General features: G+C 54.6%; 1 protein-coding gene across 2 annotated transcripts in view; it reads left to right on the top strand.

Annotated features, from left to right (window-relative positions):
- NFATC1 (nuclear factor of activated T cells 1) overlaps positions 1 to 26,890 on the top strand; it is a 109,564-nt gene that overhangs the window by 21,628 nt on the left and 61,046 nt on the right. For both annotated transcript variants that reach the window (XM_039910483.1, XM_029052916.1), the window contains exons 3-5: positions 5,240 to 5,399; positions 23,554 to 23,756; positions 26,471 to 26,643. In XM_039910483.1, coding sequence (XP_039766417.1) covers positions 5,240 to 5,399; positions 23,554 to 23,756; positions 26,471 to 26,643 — 536 coding nt within the window. The remainder of the gene's footprint in view (positions 1 to 5,239; positions 5,400 to 23,553; positions 23,757 to 26,470; positions 26,644 to 26,890) is intronic.

Raw genomic sequence — 26,890 nt, 5'->3', positions numbered from 1 at the left:
TTGGTCATTTGGGCTTCGCTTCCTGCCTTTCTTTCTGCCCTCTGATCCTCTGAATTTAGTCCTAGCTTGCCTCCGGCTTAAAAGAGCATTAAGTCGTTGCTATTTAGCCAGTTGGTGTTTAGACACCTCCTCTGTAAAGAATGCTGAGCGCCAGTTGTGTGCAGAGTACTGTACTGGGCGATTTCTGTGGACAGAGTGTTTTACTAAGCTTTGGGAGTATACGGCAAAAGTAGGAAGGAGGGTAGTAGTGGATTTATTATCCTAGTGTTTGTTAAGTGCTTACTATGTGACAAAAGCGCTGTTCTAAGCGCTGGGGCAGATATAAGTTTATCAGGTCAGACAGAGTCCCGATCCCACGTGGGGCTCACAGTTGATGAGCTCCTTGAGGACAGGGATCGTGTCTGTGAACTCTAGAGAAGCGGCATGGCATAGTGGAAAGATCATGAGTCAGAGAACGTGGGTTCTAATCCCGACTCTGCCACTTATCAGCTGTGTGACTTTGGGTGAGTCACTTACCTTCTCTGGGCCTCAGTTACCTCATCTGTCAAATGAGGATTAAGACTGTGAGCCCTAATGGGGATAACCTGATTATCTTGATTCTACCCCAGCGCTTAGAACAGTGTTTGGCAGGTAGTAAGCGCATAACAAATACCATCATTATTATTATGTGTTTTTTTAAATGGTATTTTCTTAAGCGCTTACTCTGTATCAAACACCGTTCTATGCTGAAAACAGTGTTTGACACATATTGTCCTCTCCCAAGTACTTAGTACAGTGCTCTGCCTACAGTAAGTGCCCTTTCAATGTCATCGATCGACTGATGGCCTCTGGTCCTCCCCTCAGGGGAATGACCGAATGACCGGTGAGTGTCAGTCCAGTCCCAGGGCTTGGTGACCTAGGCCCTGCCCGGAGTTCCTCGGTCACTCTCTGGTCCCTGCCGTTTGGAGTTCCCTTGGGACTCCTGGGACTAGGGGCGTGTAGGTGAGCAAAGGTGAATTCAGGCCTGCATGGCAACACTCCCTCTCCCAAACATCTCCGTGAAAGTTAGGAGCAACGGGGCCCAAGCCCGGCCCATGCAATCCGGACCTCCTCAGCTTCCGAATGTTGGATTCCCCAATCTGGACTTGGGAAAAATCCATCCTGCTGTCAGGGAGTGGGGTGGAGTCTTGAATATCTTCTGAACAATCTGGCCATCTTCAAACTGAGCCCTAGGGGCTGTTGTTGCTCACTGTGTGGTAGTTTTTGTGTCTTCACTTCATTAGGTCCCTTCCTCCTTCCTCGCTCTCAGTCCACGAGCCCCTTGAGGTCCAGGGACTGTGTCCAGTTCTCCTAGCGCTCAGGATAGTGCCGTGAATAAAGTAGGTGCCCCATACATCCCACCATCTCCCTTCACCGCCTCCCAGGGCGGTCCTCGGTGCTGCTGACGGGAGAGGCAGGGGTTCCCATTGGCAGGAATTTCTCGGGCGACTGTGCCGGCCAAACTTCTGGTGTCTGTGTCTGCCGGCCACAGACGGCCCCTTGTTAGCTGCGGGCCGCCCGGCCTCCCCTCCTGCCAGCACAAACACTGACCCCCGGGGGAGCCGGGCAAAGGGGGCCCCGACCGTCTGTGGCAGGTAACGCCTTTCCGCCATGCGTTGCCTGCGTCAGCAGTGTTGGCCGCTCCCGTCCGGGCCGGGGGCCCGGATACCCCAGGGGCACTGTGACGTCAGTGGCGGGCCTGTCCACGGTGGGCTGGTCTCCCCCACCCCCCCAAACCTTGTGTCACCTGGTGCGGAGAAGGAGCCGGACTGCGCCCATGGCACTGCTACCCACGTAACAAAAACCAGAGTGTCCGGCATCACCTGGACTCTTCCTCTTCTTGCATTTTGCCCCACCTCAGTCCTGATAGGCTGTGAGGATAATAATAATTATTATTGTGGTATTTGCTATGCCCTTGCTATGTGCCAAGCACCGTTCTAAGAGTTGGGGCAGAGGCAAGGTAATCAAGTTGTCCCACGTGGGGCTCACAGTCTTAATCCCCATTTTACAGATGAGGCAACTGAGGCGCAGGGAAGTTAAGTGGCTTGCCAAGGTCACGCAGGAGACAAGTGGTGGAGCTGAGATTAGAACCCATGTCCTCTGACTCCCAAGCCTGTGCTCTTTCCACTTAGCCATGCTGATCCGGATTTAGGGGGTTCCCAGATGGGGAGAGGGGCCCTGATCAAATCTGGTCCAGGGAGCAGCCATGATGCAGGAGAAGCATTTCCCTAAACACTTGGGTAATTACATAATAAACAGACCAGACACTGTCAGTCAGTCATATTTACTGAGCGCTTACTGTGTGCAGAGCACTGTACCAATCACTTGGGAGAGTACTTAGGGCTTAATATTTAGCCATGGAAGGCTCATAATCTAGAAGGGGGCAAACAGACCTGTTGAACCAAGACAGTGGGAAACAAAAAAACCCACAAAACTAACTATGGCGAACACACACACACACGCGTGCGCACAAACACACACACACACACACACACCTACTGACCTTGTTTGTGTGGTCGGATCTGCTCTTTGCGGTGTCTGGTGCTGTTCTTGCCTTGGCCACCTTTTCTCATCATTGTCTTGGAGTTTCTGCTCAGAACGAGCCAAGCCGCTCCTCTCTGGACTCCAGTGCCCCAAGGTGGTCTTTCTGCCCCTGGGATCTCCCAGCCCACTGGTGAGATTTCCCTACAACGTACCCCCTGCCCCCCTTCTCCTCCCCCAGCACACACACGCATGAACACACGTAGACACACTCACACGTGCCCAGCCGGGCATCTGAAATCAGTGAGATTCAGACGCTTTTCTCCTGGTGTCTGAAGTATGACAAACAGTCAGGGTTCCTTATCACTGGGGAAATGCATTTGACCTTTCTCGCCATGAGGAACTGAGGCATTTTTCTCTCCTACAAATCATCTGATGGAGGTTCCTCTTTAGGCAGGCCAGAGGCAGGCAAACGACACTACCCTAATTGTATTGATTTTTCAAACTGACCCATCTGTTGGAGGTGCCCTTTACCCTTGGCCTTTAGCCTCGTCTTCAGGAGTCAGGGAAGGACGGACAGGACACTGAACACTCAAAGTGACCCGACTCCTTTCCTCGGACACTCAATAGGGCTCCCCGCTTACCCCTCCCCACCCCCTCCCACGCACTGTCCCCAGCTCTAGACCTTGAGGGCTTTGGTTGCATTTCTGTAGGTTCCGTGAGAATGAAACCAAGATCAAAATCAGCAGAAGGGGCTAGAGAGTCTGTGGCTGGCAGAATGAAGGCCACTCCATCCTCTGATGCTGCTCTCGGGCTCTTCTCCTCGGGTCCCGGCCCCACAGGGTTGGGGGCAGGCCGACAGGCAGCCTGGCCTTCCCCTCCCCCCTGCGGGACCAGTCCGCCCTTGCGATTCATCACTTCTGGCAGCCTCGCGCTTCTCTCCCTTTCCCCGGCCGGGGGCAGGAAATGAAGTGTGTGATGAAGATAACCTCAAATAGGAAATAGCTGCGACAGGCTGTTCAGAAACTGTTGAACGCGCCACGGACCTCCCTTTATCGGCGAGGCTGCTGCTCGATTGCCGTTTGGTGCCTATCAGAGTTCACGGAGGGTCTTCGGAGCCCCGTTCCACTGAACCCCTCCACCCCCTAAGGGTCCTCGGGCTACAGCTCGGGAGGATTCTGCCGTGCTGGCTGAGAATCTGGAGACCGGCCGGCGGAAGTGGGGGCGGAAGGGGTAGGCGTTCTTTGCTTTGCGCTGGGGTTTTGTCGGGTTTGGAGCCGTGGGTATGGGCTTGCGGCCTGTCTCCGATCAACCAGTCAACCAATGATAGTTGCTTTTGAGCAATTAATGTGTGCAGAGCATGGTATGAAGCACTTGGGAGAGTACACCAGAGCTAGTAGACATGGTCCTTGCCCTCTAGGAGCTGACCGTCTACTGTATGCAGAGCAACGTGCTAGGTGCCTGCTGTGTGCAGAGCGCTGTTCTGTATCCCTACTATGTGCTGATCCCTGTACTGGGCCTCTACTGTGTGCTGAGCACTCAACTGGGCACCTACTTTGTTCAGAGCACTGAAGCGGGCACCTTCTGAGAGCAGAGGTGCTGTATTAGGCATCTTCTGCGTGCTGGGTGGACTCCATGCTGTGCGTAAACTGTGTTCCTGCCCTTGAGGAGTTTACGGTCTAATCCCCGAAACTGGGCTTCCTCAATCCATCAGCGGGACGAGGGCTGAGAGGGAGGGGAGATGAAACGGTGCTGGAGGAAGTGCAACTAGTGTGGATTTCCCCCGTCCCCCCTCCCCCACCCCCGTGAATGGGATCCCAGAGCCCCGCCCACGTAGATCCACCCTGAGCCACTGCCGGCACCATCCCCAGGAGTGGTGAAGACGCAAGGAGTCCAGGCCACCAAGTGTGGCCACGCGTTGGAGCCGCCCTTGAGCAGGGGGATCCCCCGTTCTCCACGAGTCTGGGACAATGGGTTGCTGTGAGAGTTGTCCGGCTTCTCGACGTCTTCTTCTCCCTGTCCCACAAAACCTGGGTGGAGGGAGCGCAGGAGTGAAGGGCAGGGCACTGGACGCAAGGATGAACGAAAGGCCAAGACACCTTCCCTCTCTGTCTCCCCCGTTCCCATTCAACTCCTGCAAAACCAGAGCAGCCCTCCAGGAGATGGCCCCCAGGTTTGCCCTGTAGAAGGCTCAATCTAGTCCTTGCGGCTCGCCAGGTTAAGGACTAACCCTGCTCCCTGTCTTCAGCCCGGCCAGGTCTCGGCCGGAAGCCATGAGGGTGGACCCAAAGCCAGGATCTCATTTCTCCTCCCTTTGGTCCTCCACCCCCCCCCCCGAGACTCTCAGAGGCTCTTGTGTCCCCTCTGTGGGCCAGAAGTCTACAGGTGGCCTGGGCCAGCCTGGGGGGAAGGGGTGAATGACTCAGCCCGAGGAGACCAACAGCCCATAGGCCTTTGGAGGAAGTTTATCACTTTGCTAAAAAAAAATCCTCTAGCAATTGGCAAAACAGGCCGTGTGTCCTCTTCTTCCCCCACCACCCGCCCCAGCCTCAGGTGGCCTCCGCGAGCCAGCCTCCGGCTCCTCCAGGGCCATGGGGCTGTCTGGCCGGCAGGCCAGTGGGAAGGGGATCCCCACGGGCAGTGTGATGGGCAGCGGTCCTGCTGAGGCGGATCCCAGCCGTCGGAGAGGACACGTGCATTCACTGTTAATCTTCCATCCCCTCTCCCTCTTGATTTGCAGCCCGTCTCTGCCAGCGCTGGACTGGCAGCTGCCGTCTCATTCGGGGCCCTACGACCTGCGCATCGAGGTGCAGCCCAAATCCCACCACCGGGCGCACTATGAGACCGAGGGGAGCCGGGGGGCCGTGAAGGCGTCGGCCGGGGGCCACCCCATCGTCCAGGTACCATTTCCTGCCAGGCTGCGGCGGTGGGTGGAAGAGAGGGGCAGTCGGACAAGCAATCGATCAATTGTATTTCTAACGCGCTTACTGGGTGTGGAGTGCTTTACTGAGCACATGGGAGAGTACAGTAGAACAATATGCAGACATATTCCCTGCCCAAAATGAGCTTCCTGTCTAAAGGGGTCAGTCAGTTGTCCTGCGCTATACACTGCTGGGACAGCTCGGTGTTTGGCTGGCCTGCCCCCAGTCTCTAGGGAGGCCAGAGTGCTTGGTTCTCTGCCCGAGGGTGACAGTCTAGGATCTAAAGTTTCTGTCTCCTATATGGAGGAGGTTCAGCCATCTGATTCTACACCAAAGGGGAAGTCCAATGTCCAGCCACTCTGTCCTCTATCCATAGGTCTACCATTTATCCAGTTCTGTGCTTTGCAGTGAGAGCCTGGTGACCATCCGACCTGTCCCCTGTTTGGTGCTATACCATGGGGACAGTCCACTGTCCAGCTAGTCTGCCCTGTAGGTAGAGGGTGACCATTTGGCCGGTTTGATTCTGCTGGGGCAGCCATTCTATGCCCTGGCCTGTGCAGACGTATGCCCGGCTGCCTCTCTGCCCACTGTCTCTATGGTCAACGTCCAGCCTCCTTCCACCACCGTGTCCTCTGCTACTGCAGAGTTCCATGGCTCTAAAGTGGCACCCGTGTTCTCAGAGACTGGGGGAGAGAGGGGGAAATTCAGTGGCTCTAGGGTGACAGGAAGCTGGGGTTCCTGTCCCATTCTCCATTCTGCAGATTTGTAGAAAGGGTCTCGTGTGAGGAAATTGGAAGAAAAGCACTGAGGGAGAAATAGATGAGAAAGATGTCATTAGTGTGATTTGGCAAGCCCCTGCTGGCATTTGTCCGGGTCTCGGGGATGTGATGGTCATGTGACCCAAACCCTGGCCCTCGTGCCCTCTGGTGATGCTTTAACTGAGGGAGCTGAAAATGGAGGTGGGGTGTGGGGGCGGGGTGACTGTATGTGTGCTGGGGGCAGTGAGGCTGGAAAGCGCTGCCTCTCCCTACTGGTTCTAGCTGGGGGTCACAGGCTAAGGTCCAGTTCTGCCTCCCTCCGCTTCCCCACACCCTGTGTGGGCAGCCAGGGCTCTGGGGGAACCACAGGAGAGCCTTGATGTTTGCCACCTGATCAGTGGTGGCCAGTCATGAATTCAAGAATAATTAATCATGGTATTCATTAGATGATCACGGCTCACCGAGCTCTGCACTAAACAGTGAGCTCAAAATGAGAGAATAAGGTGGGATCCAGTCCCTGTCCCACATGGGGCTCACAGTCTAAGAAGGAGGGAGGGAGGGAGAGCAGGTATATTATCCCCATTTCATAGATGAGGAAGTCAGAGGCCCAGAGAGACCAGAGGGACCGCAGGCCAGGGCCTGAGCCCCAGCTAGAAACTGGGTCTCCTGGTTCCTGGTCTTGGTCTTTTTCCACTGGGCCACATACATGCCAAGGGACTTTCTTCTTAAAGTGATTGCCTTTTCTTAAGACTCTCCCCACTGTCATCTCCTCGGGAAAAATCCACCGGGAAGAATCCTGAGCAGCGACTCTCGGTTCAGCAGAAATCTGCAGAAAGTTCTGCCTCACCCCATTTGCCTCTTCCAGCTCTCCTCTGCCCACCATAATGGCCTCTGCTGGGGGTTGGGCCCCAGAGTCCTGTGCTCCCCACCAACCCTAGTGGACACTGCTGGGCCGAGGGGGCTGGGAACCTGTGCCTCCTGAGGGAACAGTTTGTTTTCCGCACCCACCATGCCTTCTGGGGCTTCACGCCCACAAACCCGAAGCACTTTTTCCTCCGGGGCAGGCCTCAGTCCATCCTCGGACACGTGTTGGGTCACCATGGCTTTGGGTGCAGGGGGAAGAGGTGGTGGCCATCTTTGGCATCTCTGGAGTGGCTGCTCTAGTCACCGAACAATTGTAGACTGGTTGCACTTGAAGGGCCGGATGAGTTGCTCCCAGGCCTGGGGCCTCACCCACCAGTGGGAGAGAACGGAGAACCCCGGCCTCCAGGCCCCAGTCCCCGACCCCTCCCCGCTCTCCTCTGCCAAATCACAGCCTGGTCCTCCTTTTCTCTGGGCCGAAGTCTTTCCAGCCCCTGGGGATTCCCTTGGTCTTTGTTGGTGAACCAAGAAGACCCTTCTTGAAGCAGAGATACTAAGAAGGTGCCCCAGGCTAGTGCCCTTCTGCTCTGACTGACTCCCTTACCCCCAAAACAAAAGCTCACTCACCTCTCTTCACCTCCCTTCCAGCTCTCCTCCCTTCATCTCTCCCTCCCCCACTCCCTAATAATAATAACAATAATAGCATTTGTTATTTGGTCACTGTATGCTTAGCACTGGGGTAGATACAACATACACAAACTGGGCTCAGCCCCTGGCCCACACTGGGCTCACAGTCTAAGTAGGAAGGAGAACCAGTGTTTAATCCCCATTTAACAGAAGAGGAAAGTGAGGCACCGAGAAGCTAAGTGACTTCCAGCATGGTCTAGAAGTTAAAGCTTGGGTCTGGGTGTCAGAGAAACTGGGTTCTAATCCCAGCTCCACTACTTGTCTGCCAGGGACCTTGAGCAATTCATTAAATTTCTCTGTGCTTCCATTACCTCTTCTGTAAAATGGGCATTAATCTTGTGAGCCCCATGTGGGACATGGACCGTGTCCAAGCTGATCAGCTTGTATCTTCCCCAGCGCTTAGTACAGCGCTTGGTACATAGTAAGCACTTAACAAATACCAGTTTAAAAACCACTTCCTTCCACAGTCCTTTCTTTCCTTCCATGCTTCTTTACTCTTTCCCTCTCTCCCTCTCCTTCTCGTTCTCAATCTCTCTTACTTCTCTCCTTCCTTCCTGCCTCGCACCCACCCCCTCCCACCATTCCCTTCCCTCATCTTTCTCTATGTCCCCAAGGTTTTAGCCATGAAAAAAACACATGGCACAGAAGAACCTGAGAAAACTGCACCCCCTTCCTCCTCCTCCACCACCACCACATCCTCCTCCTCTTCCACCATGCCCTCCACCTCCTCCTCTTCTGCTTCTTCCTCCGCCTCCCCACTTCCTCCTCTTCCACCTCCTCCTCCTCCCCAAGAGGGAGATGAGGACGACCGTGATGAAGGAGTTTTCCAGTGACCAGAGCCGGCAGAGGCCAGGCCGGGACTATGGAGAAGGACCCCTCCAACTCCCGCCCACCACCCCGTTTGAGATTTCCGGAGGGCCCACACTGAGCACTGGGGGAAAGGGAGAGGGCAAGCCCTGGTAGGGCAGGAGACCCAGCCCCCGGGAGCTTCGTTCCCAGGCAGCCCAGGAGCAGAGCGTCTCCCCAGCATACTCCCGCGGGCCGAGCTTGGAAGCTTTCCTTCCCGCTGCCGCCGTCTGACGGTGGAGCTGGCTCTGGGGATGGCGTGACTCACTGTGCCGTTTCCCCACCTCATAAACATTTTGAAAAAAAGATGGTTTATTTTGCTTCTAGCTTAAGATGTACTACATTAAGGCTTTCACCCAATGAGACGCTCTAGAAGAAATTGGGCCGAGTGGCCTCGTCCCCCCCATCCCCTTTTCTCTCCCTACCCCCATTTCTCTCCTCTCTCTCTGTCTCTCTCCTCCTTCCTTTTCATCTCTCTCTGGCCCCATTCCCCCCCTCCATCTTCTCTCTTCTTCCTCTTCTTCTCCCATCGACCCACCCCTCCCCGCTCCCTGTTCCCCAGCCTAGGTTTTGATGTACAGAGCCAAGTGCCAGCTCCCAGCTGGTTCTTTCCTGGGGCTTAGGCTGTTACCCTGGGTTCAGGGCTGTGTCTAGTAAAGTTGAAGCTCTCTCCTTTTGCTTTGTCTCCAAGCTTCCTCCCTCCCCTAACCTGGGAGTCCATTGTGGGACAGGGACTGTATCCAACCTGCCTCTGGCCTGGAATGCTTTCCCTCTTCATATCCAACAGAAAATCAGTCTTCCTGCTTTCTAAGTCTTACTGAAGGCACATCTCCTCCAAGAGACCTTCCCTGACTAAGCTCTCATTTAATTTTCTCCCACTCCCCTTGTGTCGCCCTGACTTGCTCCCTTTATTCGCTCCCCACACACTGTCCCAGTCCCACAGCACTTTTGTCGACATCTGTAATTTATTTCTATTAATGTCTGCCCAGCCCTATAGGCTGTAAAGCTCCTTGTGGGCAGGGAATATACCTGTTACATTGTTGTGTTGTACTCTCCCAAGCGCTCAGTACAGTGCTCTGCACATAGTAAGCGATCAGTAAATAAGATTGATCGATTGACCTGCTTATTTTGTATCTTAATACATTGCTTGGCACATGGTAAGCATTTAGCAAATACTATAATAATTATTATTATTTGCTTCTGGCCTGCTGTCTAACCTTGGGCAAGTCACTTTACCTCTCTGAGCCTCAGTTTCCCTACCTGTATAGGCAGGGGGAGAGGGGGAGATCCTGTTCTCCCTCCCTTTAGGGCTCCGGTGAGGTTCAGATGGGGCAGAGGGTGTGCACCTCTACTAAGCATTTGGGAAAGTATAGCACAAATGCTTAGTAGAGTGCTCAGCATGTAGTAAGTGCCCAATAAATACCATTGATGTTGACCAACCATTCAAGACCCAGAAGATCCCACGGCCCAGGGGAATGCAGTTCTCCCGGTGGTAACCGGCGCCTGGGAGATTACTGGGGTGCTTCCGCCTTCCTCAGACTGTCTGGGGGCACTTCACCCCCATCTCTCTGGCCACATAGGAATGGCCATCCCAGAAGTTGTGGCTGAATGGGAGCTGGGGTGACCGGTAGTGGTGGGTTGGGAAAACAGGTGTGGAGGGTGCACAGATGATGAGAGGCTCCCCAGTCAATTGCATTTATTGAATGCTTACTCTGTGCAGAACACTGTACTAAGCGCTTGGGAGGGTAAAATTCGACAATAAACAGACACATTCCCTGCCCACAATGAGCTTACAGTGTAGAGGGGGAGACAAACATTAATATAAATAAATAAATTCCAGATATGTACAGCAGTGCTGTGGTGATGGGCGTGGGGGTGGTGAATAAAGGGAGCCAGTCAGGGCAACGCAGAAGGGGAGTGGAAGACGAGGAAAGGGGGGCTTAGTCAGGGAAGGCCTCTTGGAGGAGATGTGCCTTCGATAGGGCTTTGAAGTGGGGGGAGAATAATTGTCTGTCGGATATGAGGAGGGAGAGAGTTCCAGGACAGAAGCCGGACGTGGGTGAGAGGTCAGGGTGAGATAAACGAGATAGACGAGATGGAGGTACAGTGAGAAGGTTAGCAGTAGAGGAGCAAAGTGTGTGGTCTGGCTGGGTTGTAGTAGGAGAGTGGCGAGGTGAGTTAGGAGGGGGCAAGGTGATTGAGTGCTTTAAAGCCAGTGGTGAGTTTCTGTTTGATGCAGAGGTGGATGGGCAATCACTGACATTCTTGAGGGTCCCCCATTTTGGGACCCTTCATCTCCACCCTCTTCCAGTCCCCCCAGGCCTTGGGTGGTGGTGGTGGTCTGGGGGAAGAGGGGGCTGCCATCAAGGAAGTGATCACTTCCTTGATCTTCTCAGTGTCTCTGAGGGAGGCTAAGAGTCTTGGATTCCTTCCCCTGAGGGGGAGGTGGGGCGGGAGGGGGAGAGGAGAGCAGGGGAGGAAGGGGAAGCTCCCACATGAGGGTGGGCAGGAGGAGAGGGGAGCTTGCTCAAGGCTGCCAGAGTGAGGATGAACCAGGAATAGAGTTGAGTCACCCAGCTCAAACTTCAGGGCACAGACCCAAGAGGAATTTGAACTTCTCTTTTTGAGGGTCCAGATGAGTGCTAGTAGCAGGCCAAGAGCCTTGCCATGACCCTCCAGCCCAGGACTCTGCCACCAGTGGGGACACTGGGACATTTGGAGGAACCATGGACTGGTTGATCTTTTGGACACCCATCCTCTAGTTAGGGATGGACAGTCCAACACCCCTGACTCTCCCCTCTCTATCCCTGACTCCCCTTCCCATCCCTGACTCTCCCTCCAGTGATCCAGAATAGACCGTTCAACAGCTCTGACTCTCCCCCAGGGGTCCAGCATGGATGCTTGTCCGTGGATATTTTTTACCTCCATCCTATCCTGCTGTTGTTTCCAGCAGCAAAGCTTCCTGTAGGCACAAATCCTCCATTCTCTCCCCCAAATCCAGCCTGCATTGTCTCCCCATGGACTCCAGACCCTCCTGGAGTGGGTTAGTCTGTGTCCTTCCCCGGAAGGGCACCATGACCCGGGGAACCAACTTGTTGGGGAGGTGAAGCAAGGGGAATGGGGGAGAAGGAATAGTGGACTGTGGGGGAAGCTGGAGTTTTTCCTTTCCAAGTCATCCCAGCTCTCCTCTCTGGCAAGTGGAAGTCCTCTCCTCTCTCTGTTGGCTTCCTTGTCTGGCTCCCCGGCTCCTCCTGCCCGGCTCCTGGGAGAGCAGATATCTCAACCCCTGACTCCAGAGGAGGAAACAGGCCCAGGGAGGTTGTGACACGCTAGAGATCAGCCAGCAGACCTGGGTCGGAGCCGGGGTGAGAACCCGAGTCTCCGGACTCCAAGCCCTGTGGCCTGTGCATCCAGAAGTATTCCCAGAGCTGGACTGTGATGGAGGGGTGGCTCCCCGGAGCCCTCAGAGTTAGGGATCTAAAGGAAGGAAGTGCCAGAGCCAGGGGAACTCCACCCACTGTGAGCGCATCGCTGGCGACGAGCTGAGGACGAGACCCACTCCTCGCTCTTCGGCAGCCAAAAATAAATCAATCAAATCATGCACATCCCCGGAGACTCGCCAGGGATTCTGGGAACACCCATCCTCACACCTGCTGCCTTCGGCTCTGCAAACGAGACCCCAGAGATTGTTCCATCAGTCGTAGGTGTGGTGCCTGGGCGGGCCGGCTGGCTCCTGCTGGCCAACGGGTGATGGTGACTGTTGCTGGGTTTGTTGCCGTGGGGGCCAACGTTCAGTGATGGAGCTAGGGGTTGGGGAGGTAGGACCGGGCAACTGTGAAGGGAAGCAGGCCTCAGGGACCCAACGGGCCCAGAGAGTGGCCATCTTCGGGCTCTCTGACTGGATATCTTCAGGTTTGGGCCGGCCCTGGACTGAGGTTGACTCAGATGTCTGTTGTCCCTGTCCCCCGCTCACCTCACGCTCTCCCCTCATGGTCCCTGTAACAGCATCACTGGACACTAAGTTCTGCTCTAGCATCTTCTGCAGCCCGTGGCCTCTCTCCCTTGAAGCCTCCTCCTCACAGCAAAAGCGTGGCCTAGTGGAAAGATCACGGTCCTCGGAGTCGGATCTGGATTCCCGCCCCAGCTCTGCTTCTTGCCTGCTATGTGACCTTGGGCAAGTCACTTAACTTCTCTGGGCCTCAGATCCCTCACCTTAAAATGGGGTTTAAGACTCTGAGCGCCATTTGGGACATGGACTGTCTCCAACTTGACTAACTGGCAACTACTCCAGTGCTTAATACGCTGCCTGGCACATAGTAGAAGCAGCAGAGAAGCAGCGTGGCTCAGTGGAAAGAGCACGGGCTTTGGAGTCAGAGGTCTTGGGTTCGGATCCCGGCTCGGCCACTTGTCGGCTGTGTGACTTTGGGCAAGTCACTTCACTTTTCGGTGCCTCAGTTCCCTCATCTGTAAAATGGGGATTAAGACTGTGAGTCCCACGTGGGACAACCTCATTCCCCTGTGTCTACCCCAGCGCTTAGAACAGTGCTTGGCACATAGTAAGCGCTTAACAAATACCAACATTATTATTATTAGTAGTAGTAGTAGGTGCTTAACAGGAACCATCAAAAAATGCATTTCTCTGTGCAGCCCAGTGATGGCCATGGATGCGCAGCGCTGTGTGAAGTCGTGGACCTATGCAGACTAATGCATGGCAGCAGCATATCTGGCCAACAGACAGTGAGGAGGATGCCCAACTTGAATGCCCCAGCTTCTGGACTCTGCAAGGGCCCAGGGTGGTCAGGGGTCTCTCCAGACCCCCAGCAGACGGACCTGCCCACAGGGCATCTTTTGTTAATAAAAATAATAATAATAATAATGATACTTGTTAAGTGCTTACTATGTGCCAAGCACTGTTCTAAGCAATGGGATAGATACAAGTTAACCAGGTTGGGCACAATCCCTGTCCCACATGGGCCTCACACTCTTTCTCCCCATTTTACAGATGAGGTAACTGAGGTCCAGAGAAGTTAAGTGACTTGCCCAAGCTCACACAGCAGACAAGTGGCAGAGCCAAGATTAGAACCCAGGTCCTTCTGACTCCCAGGCCCGTGCTCTATCCACTAAACCACGCGGCTTCTGATCCTTAGGTGTGGCAGTGGGAGCCTTGGGGCAAGAGTCAACGCAGGCAGGAATGAGACAGATCTGTCGGGACCCGCTGAGCGGGTGCTGGCAGGGTTGGGTGGGCAGGGGTCTCTGCCCACAGGGCCCCTCCCCCCGCCAGGGATTTCCAGGGATTCTATCTTTCCTGATTGTTACGTTTGTGAAGCAGTTTTCTTTTTCTCCATTTCTTTCTCATCCAGAGGGTTCTGTTGGGTCAGGGCTAGCCTGCCAGAAAGCTGGGAGTTCATGGGAGCACCAGCAAGGCCGTTGCCTTGGAAATAAGCAGCCGGTTCCTGGCCAGCCTCCTCCTTCGTTCCAGTCAGTGGCCGCTCCTGGGCCCCGCCATCCCCCGCCGGGCTCCCGGGAGTCCCGGGGGTCCCGGGGCTGAGGGGCAGAGGAGGGGGCCAGATGGCAGGTTACGAGCCCGGCTCAGTCACCGGGCACCGCCGGGTTGTCGGCGGGAGGAAAGTGATTAATTTTTTATACGTCTGCCCCAGTAACAAGACATCTGCCCTTGCTTCTCGAGGCGATATTTCGGGACCCAAGGTTCTTTCCTCCCCTCAATTGCCAATTCCATAAAAAGTGAAGAATTTTCATGGGTCAGTTCCTCGCCCCCGCTGCCTGGGGGAACAGACAGGGCTGCCCAGGCCCCGAGTTTTCTTCCTTCTGAGAAGCAGCGACCCAACCAGGCCAGAGAGGGCAAGCAACCCGTGGGACCTGGAAGCCAGCCGGGCACCAGAATCACGCTGACCCCCAGAAAACGGAGCAGGGAGTGGGCAGGCAGGTGTATGTGACCAGCCGTCTGGCAGTCACCGGACTTAGTGCTTTGTGCTGCCCGTGCCCAGGCTTGGGCCACCAGGCTTGGCCTGACCTTCCCTCGGCCTCTACAGGGCAGGATCCGCGAGAGGCCTAGGCAGGAGGCAGAGGTGGGACTAGGGGATGGTCGCTAGACAAGGGCAAGGGAATCAAGCACCCCCACTCTGAGGAAGAGGAAGCCAAAGGGCACTTTGTCCCTGGCTTCAGGTGGAAGAAGGTATTTTGTGGAGGATGCAGCAGGAGAGATTTCAGGTAGAAGTAAAGAAGAACTTCCCGACGAGCAGGGGGATGAATGCTGGAACGGGCTACCGAGGGAGGGGGTGGAGAGAGCAGACACCTGCCTGTCCTGGCCAGAGTGACACGTTCACCTGCCTGGAGGCAGAGTGCTGAACCAGATGGCTGCTCGGGCTCCGGGGTTTAATGACTCCAACTGCGAGGTCCTGACCAGACAGAGGTGGCCACGGATAGGACTTTTGCTGGCTCATGGGAGATCCCGTCTCCCTTGGTGTGGGGCTGTAGCCTGGCTGACCCCAAAACGGGCAGGAGTCCAGTGTGACCTCTAGACTTAAGCCCTGCAGTGACGGATTGCGGTGTTCAGCTGCTCTGTCTGCCGTGTGTATGTTCAGCATCCATCCTCCCTCCGTCGGCATTGCTGCAGCTGAGTGTCATGGCTCAAAAGTGGCAACTGGGCAGGGGAGATGTCTCTGAAGTGAAGGTGGGGGTTCGGGGATCTCTCAGAAACGGACTGTAGATTTAGGGGGATTCTTCACAGCGGTACATGTGACGTCCTCGTGGAATGCCATGAGTCCAGCGTGACCTGCACAAAGTCATGTCCGTCTCAGGTTTGGGAGCTGCACTGGCCACCGCTGGTCATCCCTGCTGGGTGGGGGATGGACTTGAGTTTGGGCCTGACCCCTTGGTCGGACCAGGGGCTGGGGTTCAAGGCTACTGCAGCCAGTCTGGGAAGTGGGTCTTTTCCCCGGAACCTGACTTTTGTAGAACGAACGATCATCACGGTGGCATTTGTTAAGCACTGACTATGTGCCCAGCACTGTACTAAGCACTAGGTCAGGTATAAGACCATTAGATCAGATGGAGTCTCTGCCCCATATGGGGTTTCCAGTCTCAGGGTCAACTCTGTCCCTCCTTTCCCAAGCCCAGCAGCAGCAGGACTCCCAGCAGCTCCTGAGCTCTGGATACCCAAGACTGCAGCCATTCAATTTGTAAAAATTGTGTGTGTGTGGGTATTTGTGTGTGTGTTGGTGGTCGAGGGGGAGGGGAAATGGGTGCCTGTCCACAACTCTGCCCAACTCCAAATTTCCCAGCCCGGAAAGCTTCCCGGGTACCAGCTGTACTCCTGTTGTGGCTTACGCGCCTTACCCGGGGTAAATGCGTCACGAGACTCTCCGGTCCGTTCCTGGCGGGAGATGGCTTCTCAGCATGGCTTTAATCAGGAACGCTCATTTAGTGTTTCGGTGCAAAACATTCTTCAATCAGAAGATAATTCAATTTTCTCTTCTCTGGGAGCACTCTGTGCCAGGCTGTGAAACGTCTTTATTTACGGTGTCTTATTGTGTTTTCCACGTAGTGGTGATTGAGACTGAGAGAGTTGCAAAGAAAGAGAGATGCAGAGAGAGATGAAGAGCGGTGCAGAGGGAGAGCGAGAACAGAGGTAGGGATGCAGAAAAAGATTCAGGGAGACATCAAGACCCCCCAATTTCCTTGAGTTTCTCCCCTATTTTTGAGGCAGTGGGGAAATCCAGGGCCGCCGGCCAGGACGCAAAGAGAAGCCTCAGTTCAGAGGTAGGCGCCTCCGAACTTTGACAGAGAAGGGAAGTCTGGGTTCCAGCCAGAGCTGTGTGTCTGGGAAAGAGGACAGAGTACCACGGGACCGTGGGCATGTTCAGTCTTCAACACCAGCCTCCGATTCTGATCCTTATGAGGAAATGGCTTCGTCATCATCCTCGCCATCATCCGTATTAACTGAACACCAAACAGTGTGCAAAAGGCGCCCATCGTGAGCAGAACACTGCTAACCTCCAGTGTTGTACTGGGCACCTAGGGTGTACGGCCACTTGTCAGCTGGGTGACTTTGGGCAAGTCACTTCACTTCTCGGTGCCTCAGTTCCCTCATCTGTAAAATGAGGATTAAGACTGTGAGCCCCACGTGGGACAACCTGATTCCCCTGTGTCTACCCCAGCGCTTAGAACAGTGCTCGGCACATAGTAAGCGCTTAACAAATACCAACATTATTATTATTATTATTACGGGGCACTCTCTGTAGAGATTTGATGCTACTATATACAGAGTACTGTACTGGGTGCATATAGTGTGCCAAGCACTGTACTGGCCACCTAGTGGCCGACGCTCAGTCGAAGCTTTCTCTCTCTCACCTCCCCCGAGACAGGCCCAGCCCCAGGAATTTTGTTTTCCCAGTGAGGCTCCCAGGGTTTCCTGGCCTTAGAGAAGAAAGGTTCCCTTTCTTCGGCTCTGTTTGCACAGGGCCGCTGCGGAACGCAGCTGGCCCACCGAGAGAGCTGCCTCTTCCGGCCGGGGCTGTGGCTCGGGCCCCGCCTCTGCCCCAACAACCTTGGCCGGCGACGGCCACTCGGAGGCCCAGATCCTGGCGCTGACCGGTTCAGGCTCGGGGAGGACCAGGGGGCAGCAGGACGGTGCTCGCGATGCTCTCACTGCCCAGGGTTCCCAGGACAAAGTGGAGACGCTCATGGTCGGTGGTGGAGGGACACCAGTCTCAACCCCAGTGAGAGTCGGGAACACATGGTAGCCTAAGGACCAACAACCCGGCATGGCTTCTGGACTCCCGCCCTGGATCCAGAAAGCCATAAATTACGATTCTAAAAAAGCATTCCCAGTCCTTCCTGCTGGAAGCATTTGTTCTGGCTTGTCCTGACCGCCCAGATAGAGGAGCTCTGGGGCCCCGAACTGTGTCCATCGTGAGAGTGGACCCTCGTATTCGAAGAAGGCCCCGCTGATGGGTCAGTCTGTTTGCGTGGCCAGAACGGCCAATACAGGACCCACAGTTCTCACCATTATGTACCCAAAAAACCCCATTCCTTCTTGTGTTTTTTCTTCTTTTCAGAGTATTTGTATACTATGCACTGGGGTAGATACAAAGTATTCAAGTTAGACACAGTCCACATCCCACATGGAGCTCACAGACTTAATCCCCATTTTACAGATGAGGGAATTGAGTCCCAGGGAAGTTCAGTGGCTTGCCCAAGGAAGCACAGCAGATAAGTGGCAGAGCCGGGATTAGAACCCAGGTCCTCCTGACTCGCATTATTCTGGGGGTGGTGGGAGAGGATGGGTGCTTCAGGCTGCAAACCGAGTTCCAGAATTATCATCGCAAAATCCAGGGTTCCAGAGTGAGTGTGAGAATGTGTAGACGTGAGACATAGAGACAGATGGAGAAAGATGAGGAACCAGATTCTATCAGAAAGCTCATCATCTTTTCCTCCTTTCACACATTCACCAAATGTTACCCAGGAGGGTAGCAGATGGTCCAGCCTGAGAAACTCCCCAATCCTGAACCGAGAAATCATCCCTTTCCTCAAATTCCAGCAGCTGTCAAAACTGCTTTGGGAAACCCAGGGAAACACGGCATCGGTTAAGGTGTAAACACTGCGAGACACATGTGGACTGTCTGTCCGTCTGTCCCACAAGAGCCAGCTGCAGTGCCCACCCCTCAGTATAGTGCTTTGAATACAGTAGACACCCAATGCAGCGTTCTACATAAAATAGCTATTAAGAACAGTGTTTTGCCCAGAGTAGGTGCCCAATAGCTCAACTGTAAAATGGGCATTAAGACTGTGAACCCCACGTGGGACATGGACTGTGTCCAACCTAATCAGCTTGTATCTCCCCCAGCCCTTACAACAGCGCCTGGCACATAGTAAGTGCTTAACAAATACCATTAAAAATAATAGAATGATCTGCTCAGAGTAGGTGTCCAGTGCTTCCTGTATTGAAGAGACAATTCATTACAGCTCGTGGCTTTAGACCTAGGGTCTGAAAGTGGGTCAGGAAACGGTGTCCTTTTCTGCGGAGGAACCGTTACCCGCCGTACAAGTTGGAGGCTGGTGGGCCTTGAGGGTGCCACGGCCCCACAAAACCCTATTCAACCGTTCCCTGCTTCGACAGAGAGCCAGTCTGAATTATTCCTTTCTCATGAGACGTCGCTTAAGCGGGCAGCAAAGCGTGGTCTGTATTTGTATCTGTCTCTCGCCCAGATTTGCTGACCGCCCAGAGTAATTACCAGCTCTATTTTCGGGTCCCACTCTAAGTAGGCAGCAGTGCTAGGTGCTTGGCACTGGAGAAGCTAATTGTGCCCAGGTCACTGCCCCGAATTCCGGGCGGTCAGCTGTGGCCGACAGTGGGAGAATATGCTGGCTGAAATTCCCACTGGCACGTTCCGACGCTGTGCTTCCATTCCGGTGCTCTTCATTTCTTGGCTTAATGGAGAAAATCTCCGCCACAGGTCCACTGTGCTTCTATATGATGGTGGTCTCTTGGTTCACTATAGCCGAAAGCTGGAGGTCTCTCGGTTCACTGTGGCTGCTGCTTCATTCATTCATTCGGTCATATTTACTGAGCACTTATAGTGTATGGAACACTCTACTAAGCACTTGGAGGAGTACCACGCAACAGTAGGCAGGGACATTTCCTGCCCACGGTGAGCTTACTGTCTAGAAGATGAGCTTAGCTTTGGGAGTCTCCTGGTTCACCGTGGCCTTAAGCTGGGGATCTCTAAGTTCATTGTGGCCATGGCTTTTTTTTTGGGGGGGGGGGTCCCCTGCTCACCGCAGCTGTAACTTTAGGGGTCTTCTGGTTCACTGTGGTTGTATGCTGAGTTCACTGTGGCCATAGTCGAGAGGGGGTCTCCTAGTTCACTGTGGCCATGGGCCTGGGAGGGTGTACAGGAGGGAAACCAGCACATTATTGTTATTATTATTGACAATAATAATAGTATTGGTTTAACACTTCTATGTGTCAAAGACTATTCTAAATGCTGGAGTAGATACAAGTTAATTAGGTTGGACACAGACCCTGTCCCACATGGGGCTCACAGTCTTAATCACCATTTTACAGATGAGGTAACTGAGGCACAGAGAAGTGAAGTGATTTGCCCAAGGATACACAGCAGACAAGTGGCAGAGCCAGAATTAGAAGCCAGGTCCTTCTGATTCCCAGGCCCATGCTCTATCCACTAGGCTGTGCTGCTTCTTGGTTCCCTCACGCATCCTGGTGCCCCTGTTGGCACAGCCAGATGGATTGCGGGGCTGACCTCAGTCCCGAGAGATGAATGGGAGGTCATTCCTGAGACTTTGCCCTCTGCCTTGTGCTGGGGAGGTCTGGGCCCAGCCAGAGGCCAGTTTGGGATATGTCACAGCTGTCCCTACAAACCCACAAGTTGAGCTCCTTATGGATTCGAAGGGCTGACCAGCCCTTTCCCGGGACCTTTCCCAGGGTCTTTTCCTGTCCCCATGCAGGGCACCGCTCCATTCTGCCCCCAGCCCAAAACGTGGATAGCCAGCGCTGCCGTGTGGGTCAGCCGCCCGGGGACCGCTCCGGGCACCTGTTAGCTGCCGGACATCAGACGGCAGGGCCCTTTCGTCTGGGGCTGCGTGGATATTGGCCCGGTGCCAGGGCAGGGGCCCGGTAGAGTTAATGCAAATCACATGTGCCGCCCGCTTCCTGCCCGGCGAGCCAGGCGTCCGGCCCCGTCCGGCCCCCGTGCGGCCCCGCCTGGCTCTCGTCCACGGGCGGAGCGGGACCACGCGGAGAGAGGAACGGGGGAGCAGAGGCACTGACTGCTGCCGTTAATTAAAAAACAGATCGGCCCATGAGAATCAAAACCAGAAACCACTGAGAGGTGCCGAGTCCAAACTGGGTGTCAGAATCATCTAGCTCACGTCCAGGGAGGCCCAAATGGGTAGGAAAACTGAACACGCTGCCTCACTCTGTTCTCCCTCTGTGCCTCTCTCTGTGTCTTTCTCTCTGCCTGTGTTCCCAAGTCTCCACACCATCTTTTTCTCTGCCTCTCTCTGTCCACTGGCCTGCTCCCACTGTTACTCGCCTTCAGCCTTTCTCTCCCTCAGCTCCACACCCTCAGAGATATGAGTGATGGGTGCATGTTTATCCGGGATTGTGGTCAGGACAGGGTGCGCCTTTGTGTGGAGATGGTCAGTGTGTCTTCGCGGCTGCTGAGGCAGGTCAAGACATTTTCCTCAGCTTTCCACCACCTTGGCTGGCATGGTGGAAGAGGTCCTGGGGAGGGGGTCGGGGGGCTGGGAAATGGAACAGGTCCCCATCTGCCCCCGCCCTCTACATCTGCCCCAGCCCTGCCCTGCCTCTGTCTGTCCTCCCATCCTGCATCTATCAACCAAGGATTTTTATTGAGCTCTTCCTGTGTGCAGAGCACTATATTCATTCAATTATATTTATTGAGCAATTACTGCATGCAGAGCACTGTACTAAACTCTTGGGAGAGTACAATATAATAATAGACACGTTCCCTGCCCACAGTGAGCTTACAGTCTAGGGGGGAGACAGACATTAATAAAAGTAAATTACAGACGTACATTCTAAACGTTTTATATTAAGTCTAACAAAATTGATATACACAATTCCTGCCATCAGGAAGCTTGTAGACTAGTGAGAGGGACTGTTAGAGAGAGAAAAGTTACCAGCCCACTCCTCCTGCAGGGAGCATGCGTGGTTGGGTCAAATGCCATTACACTGTCCAGAGAATGCCGAGAAGCAGCATATCCTAGTGGATAGAGCACGGGCGTGGAAGTCAGATAGACTTGGCTTCTAATCCTGGATTCTAGTCTCTTGTGTGGGACAATTTGCTTCATTCTCTGTGCCTCACTTCCTCCTCATCTGTAAAATGGGACTTAAGACTGTGAGCCCCACGTGGGGCAGGGACTGTGTCCAACCTGATTAGCTTGTATCTACCCCAGTGCTTAGTACAGTGCCTGACACATAGTAAGCGCTTAACAAGTAGCATTAAAAAAATAATTTCTGGAAGGAAGGAGAGAAATCCAGCTGACCAGGTGGGGTGTCCACAGAGGTCGGATCCTGGGTCACATTTCTGAATAGTGAGGGATGACTTTGTCAGGGCTACCGCTCGACTGGTCAGGGCCATCACTTTGCTGGTCAGGGACACTGCTCAGCTAGTCAGGCCCTGCTGCTCAGCCTGCCACTTGGCTGGTCAGGATCATCACTTGGCCAGTCAGGGCTACCCCTCGGCTGGTCAAGGCCACCACTTGGCTGCCCGAGCTGCCGCTCAGACGTCAGGGCTGCCGCTCTGCTGATCAGACTCACCGTTTGTCCGGTCAGGTCCCGGCATGCACATTCCTCCATGTCTGGCCCTGAAGCATCTCGGGACCGGGACACGGGTGCAAATGGGAGGAAACTGGAGAAGGGTTTTGTGCCTAATTTGCACACTGTCTTTACAGGAAACAAAGAGTCCAGTTTGGCTTGGCCTCACGTTAGAGATGCCAATATCCAGTTCCCCGGTGCAGAGTCTGCCAGCCGGGGCCAGACGCTCCAGCAGACTTAACCAATTAGGGGCGGGAGGGCGGTGGCGGGCGGGTGAGCCGTGGGGAGGAGGGGGGCTCGGCCCCCTCCTCCCCATCTGGCGGCCGGATCGGCTCAGCACGAAAACCACAAATATTATTACAGAGCGGCCTGCTGGGACGCCCTTGTGGCTCACAGATGAGCGAGTCGCCAGGTGAGGACAGAGGGAGGAGCTTCCATTGACCCGCCCAGGGCTGGGCCTGGCCTGGGCCTCTGGACCTCCTGGGCCTCTGGACCTCCTGGGCCTCTGGACCTCCTGGGCCTCTGTTCCTGGCCAGGGCCTGTGGACCTTTGGACCGCTGGACCATTGGACCTGAGCTTGGGCTCTGGGCCTCTCGCGGACCGGCATCTCAGCTGACGCATGGGGTTTGAGCTCCTTTTCCCCTGGAGAAAGCATATCTCTCAGGGCCAGGTGCTCAGTCCACTGTTCAGCACTCAATCCAATGCTCAGTGAACACTGTGGATGAAGATGACTGGGGGTTGGGATGACTAGATGATCCTGGGGGGGAGGGGAGTAGCCTGGGCGGCCTGGCACCCTGCGTGAGCCCTACCCCCAGCTTGCCCAGAGTTTTCCCCCGGGCATCCGCTGGCCTCAGAGGAAAGGGAAAAGGGGATCGGCAAGAGAAGGGCACATCATGGGGTGAAGCAAATTCCCATCCACAAGCTGTATTTCCCGAGACACCCCGACTCCATCCTTGCCTTCGGCCTCCGGCACACTTGGGTCACTGTATTGAGTGCCTGGAAGCGTCGAACACCACGCTAAATAGCTGGTGAGGGGGGATGTGCGAGCAGTGGAAAAGATATTGTCCCTGCCTCAGGAGCTTCCAGTTTAAAGGGGAATTCAAGCTGACATCGAACAGTAAATGAAAGTTTCAGAGAGCCAGAGCATGTCTGTGCATGCTCTGGATTCAAAAATCAGTGTCAGATGGACAGATGCGTGACAGGGAGGATGGGGAAATGAAGCAGGGAAGACTTCCTGGTGGATGTGCACTACAGCTATGCAGAGGGGTTTTAATGGGGGGCAGCTCGGGCAGGCTGTGGTAGAGGGTGCTGGTGGCAGGGTGAAGAGGGCGGACAGAGGGGTGAGAGCGGAGAGCAGCCGACCCTACTTCGGGCCCTGCGAGATCTGGGCACCCCTGGGGGCCTAAAGCTGAAAGCAGAGCCGGGGTCTAAGGCGGCCCTTTGTAGAATAACGAGGCATCTTCTAAGCGCCCTTGTAATTGCATCAATATTGCGCGGCCCCAAGCCGGGGGAAGGGGCCGGCGGGAGGCCCAGCGTGCGGCACCTGTCCCCAATTCTCCCCTCGCGCCCGGGCCCCTCGCGTATAAAAGTTTCATTGATTCCTCGCCGCGTGTGTGTGTGCACGCACTCAGCCCGGCTCCGCTGTCTGTTCTCTCGCCAGCTGCACGGCTACCTGGAGAGCGAGCCGCTCACCCTCCAGCTGTTCATCGGGACGGCCGACGACCGCCTGCTGCGGCCCCACGCCTTCTACCAGGTCCACCGGATCACCGGCAAGACGGTGTCCACCACCAGCCACGAGGCCATCGTCTCCAACACCAAAGTCCTTGAGATCCCCCTTCTGCCGGAAAGCAACATGCGTGCGATGTAAGACCCTCCCCCCGCTCCCCGTCGAAAACCAGTCCGTCAATCGATCGATCACGTCCTGGGTGCGGAGCACTGTACTGAATGCTGGGCAGTCACGGTCCCTTCCTTCAGGGAGCTATTACCGGTGCAGAGATGATAATAATAATTGCGGTATTTGTTAAACGCTTACCGTGTGCCAGGCACTGTACTAAGCTAATCAGGCTGAACACTGTCCATGTCCCACCTGGCGCTCAAAGTCTTAACCACCATTTTACAGATGAGGTACCTGAGGCACAAAGAAGTGAAGTGACTTGTCCAAGGTCACACAGAGCCCAGATTGAGACCCGGAAGCTGACCCCTTTTTCCTCTGGGTTGCCCAGGTGGCCACGGGGAGGGAGGCTTAGGTGAGGGGTCCTATGGACATTGACCTCCCTGGGCAGACTGGCTCCCAGCCGGACTGGGGAAAGGGGTTCGATGGTCAAGTCATGCTAGGTCCTTGACGGGACGGGGGGGGTCCCTGCTTGGTCATATTAGGTCCGTGCCCGGGTGGGGGTCCAAGCCGGGTTGGGAGTTCAGGCTAGCGGCGAGGCCCTGGGAAGGATTCAAAGGACGAATCCCTCTGCCCGACACCAGCAGCGACACCAGCAGCCACTGGGGAAAGGTGGGGCATGGAAAAGCGAGGAGATGCGGTGGGGGGCAGCGGGACTTACTGAAGCGCTTAGTACAGTGCTTTGAACACAGGAAGTGCTCAGTGAATACGATTGATAATAATAGTTGAAACTGTGAACCCCACGTGGGACGGGGACTGTGTCCTACCCGCTTTGCTTGTATCCACCCCAGCGATTAGTACAGTGCCTGGCACATAATAAGCGCTTCACCAGTACCATAATTATTATTATTATTATTGCGCTCTTCCTCCCAGCTCTCTGGCCCTCACACCCCTCCAGCGCCCCTCCCCACCCCACCCTGTGCGTGGGGGGGGCGTTAACCCCTTCCAACCACAAGGAGATCACCCAGCCCCTGACCACGTGTCACGTGGGCAGCTGTGAGCGGCCACTTCCGGCTTCCTGCCTCCTCGTGTGGTGCACCTGGGACCGCCCCCGTGACTCCCTTTTCTGGTGGGGGAATGAGCCCAGAGCTGTGAAGTGTAGGAGATTTAGTAGCAGCATGGCCTAGTGGAAAGAGCATGAGCCTGGGAGCCAGAGGACTTGGATTCTAAACCTGGCTCCGCCGTGTGACCTTGAGCAAGTCACTTCACTTCTCTGGGCTTCAGTTCTCTCATCTGCAGAATGGGGATCCAATACCTCTTCCCCCTCCTACTTAGAATGTGGGACCTAATTATCTTGCAGGGCTTAACACAGGACTTGGCACATAGTAAGCACTTAACAAATACCACAATTAAATGATAATGATAATTATTATTGTATTGAATACCGGAAATGGGATGGCCCCTTAGCTCAGCTAGAGCTAGCAGGAGACCCTGTCACAGGCCTGTGGAATAAGGCCCGGAAACACTGTGAAATTGTTCACAGGCCTTTCCAGCCATCCGTTCTGAGCGACACAGCCAGCCGCTATGATCTATGTCCCTGTGGTAGTGCGTTCGGCTGGGTGGCTTCATCTGTGTCAGACTTTATATCACTGGACAGTTTGGTGTCCAGCCGGTCCAGCCCCTGGCTGAGATCATTGTGGCCCCGGACACCTCTCTGTATCAACATCCGATCAATCAATGGTATTTATTATTATTATTATATTAATATTATCCCTCTACTTGCTAAGCACTTACAAAATGCCAACTGTGGTACTAAATGCTGGGATAGATACGAGATCATCAGGTCAGATAATAATAATAATGATGGTATTTGTTAAGCACTTACTGTGTGCCAAGCTCTATTCTAAGCGCTGGGGTAGATACAGGGTAATCAGGTTGTTCCACGTGGGGCTCACAGACTTAATCCCCATTTTACAGATGAGGAAACTGAGGCACAGAAAAATGAAGTGACTTGCCCAACGTCACACAGCTGATAAGTGGTGGAGCCGAGATTAGAACCCATGACCTCTGACTCCCAAGCCCGGGCTCTTTCCACTAAGCCACGACTGTCCCTGACCCACATGGGGCTCACTGTCTAAGTTGGAGGGAGTAGAATGTAATCCCCCTTTTACAGATGAGACAGGCAAGTGACAGAGTCAGAATTAGAACCCACATCCTCTGACTTCCAGAAGGGCAGACTGCTTCCCTATAGGCAGACGCTATCCTCCCCCTTGTAGACTGTGTTTCCCCCTTCTAGACTGTGAGCCCGTTGTTGGGTTGGGATTGTCTCTATCTGTTGCCAAATTGTACTTTCCAAGCACTCAGTACAGTGCTCTGCACACAGTAAGCGCTCAATAAATACGATTGAATAAATGAATGAATGAAAACATAAATCTACCTCAGCCACAGGTCCTGACACTGAGTCCCCCTACTTGGAAGTGTCCCCGTGGCCACGGGAGGCCGGAAGGGGAAGCGGAAACTCTGGGACAAGGGAGAGTCGGTCAGCCAATTGTATTTATTGAGCGCTTACTGTGTGCAGAGCACTCTACTAAGCTCTTGGGAGAGTATGCTTTAACAATATAACAGACACATTCCCTGCCCACAAGAAGCTTACAGTCTAGAGGACTGTAAGGTTGGAGCCCCAGGGGTCAGTGGCGAGTGGTCTCCCGCCACAGACGGCTCAGACGCCTGCATTTGTCTTGCTTAGCATCGACTGCGCCGGGATCCTGAAGCTGCGGAATTCGGATATCGAGCTCCGGAAGGGAGAGACGGACATCGGCAGGAAGAACACGAGAGTGAGGCTGGTTTTCCGCATCCACATCCCGCAGCCCAACGGCCGGACGCTCTCGCTGCAGATCGCCTCCAACCCCATCGAATGCTGTAAGTGGTGGCTCCGACTCCCGGCACCGACCTCGCCTCCCCTCCCTCCACCCCCTCCCCACCATCATTCATTCATTCAATCGTATTTATTGAGCGCTTACTCTGTGCAGAGCACTATCCTAAGCACTTGGAAAGTACAGTTCGGCACCATCGACCGGAGCGATGAGAAACAGAGCAGAGCAAGGTCCTGGCCCTGCCGCCCAGAGCACAGAACAAGCCCCATTTCTCAGTTCCCTGTAATTTCGGG

The sequence above is a fragment of the Ornithorhynchus anatinus genome, chromosome X2 (assembly GCF_004115215.2).
Source record: "Ornithorhynchus anatinus isolate Pmale09 chromosome X2, mOrnAna1.pri.v4, whole genome shotgun sequence".
NCBI classification, from domain to species: Eukaryota; Metazoa; Chordata; class Mammalia; order Monotremata; family Ornithorhynchidae; genus Ornithorhynchus; species Ornithorhynchus anatinus.
Note: the sequence above shows the minus strand (reverse complement) of the source record. Positions and strands in the feature narration are given on the sequence as shown.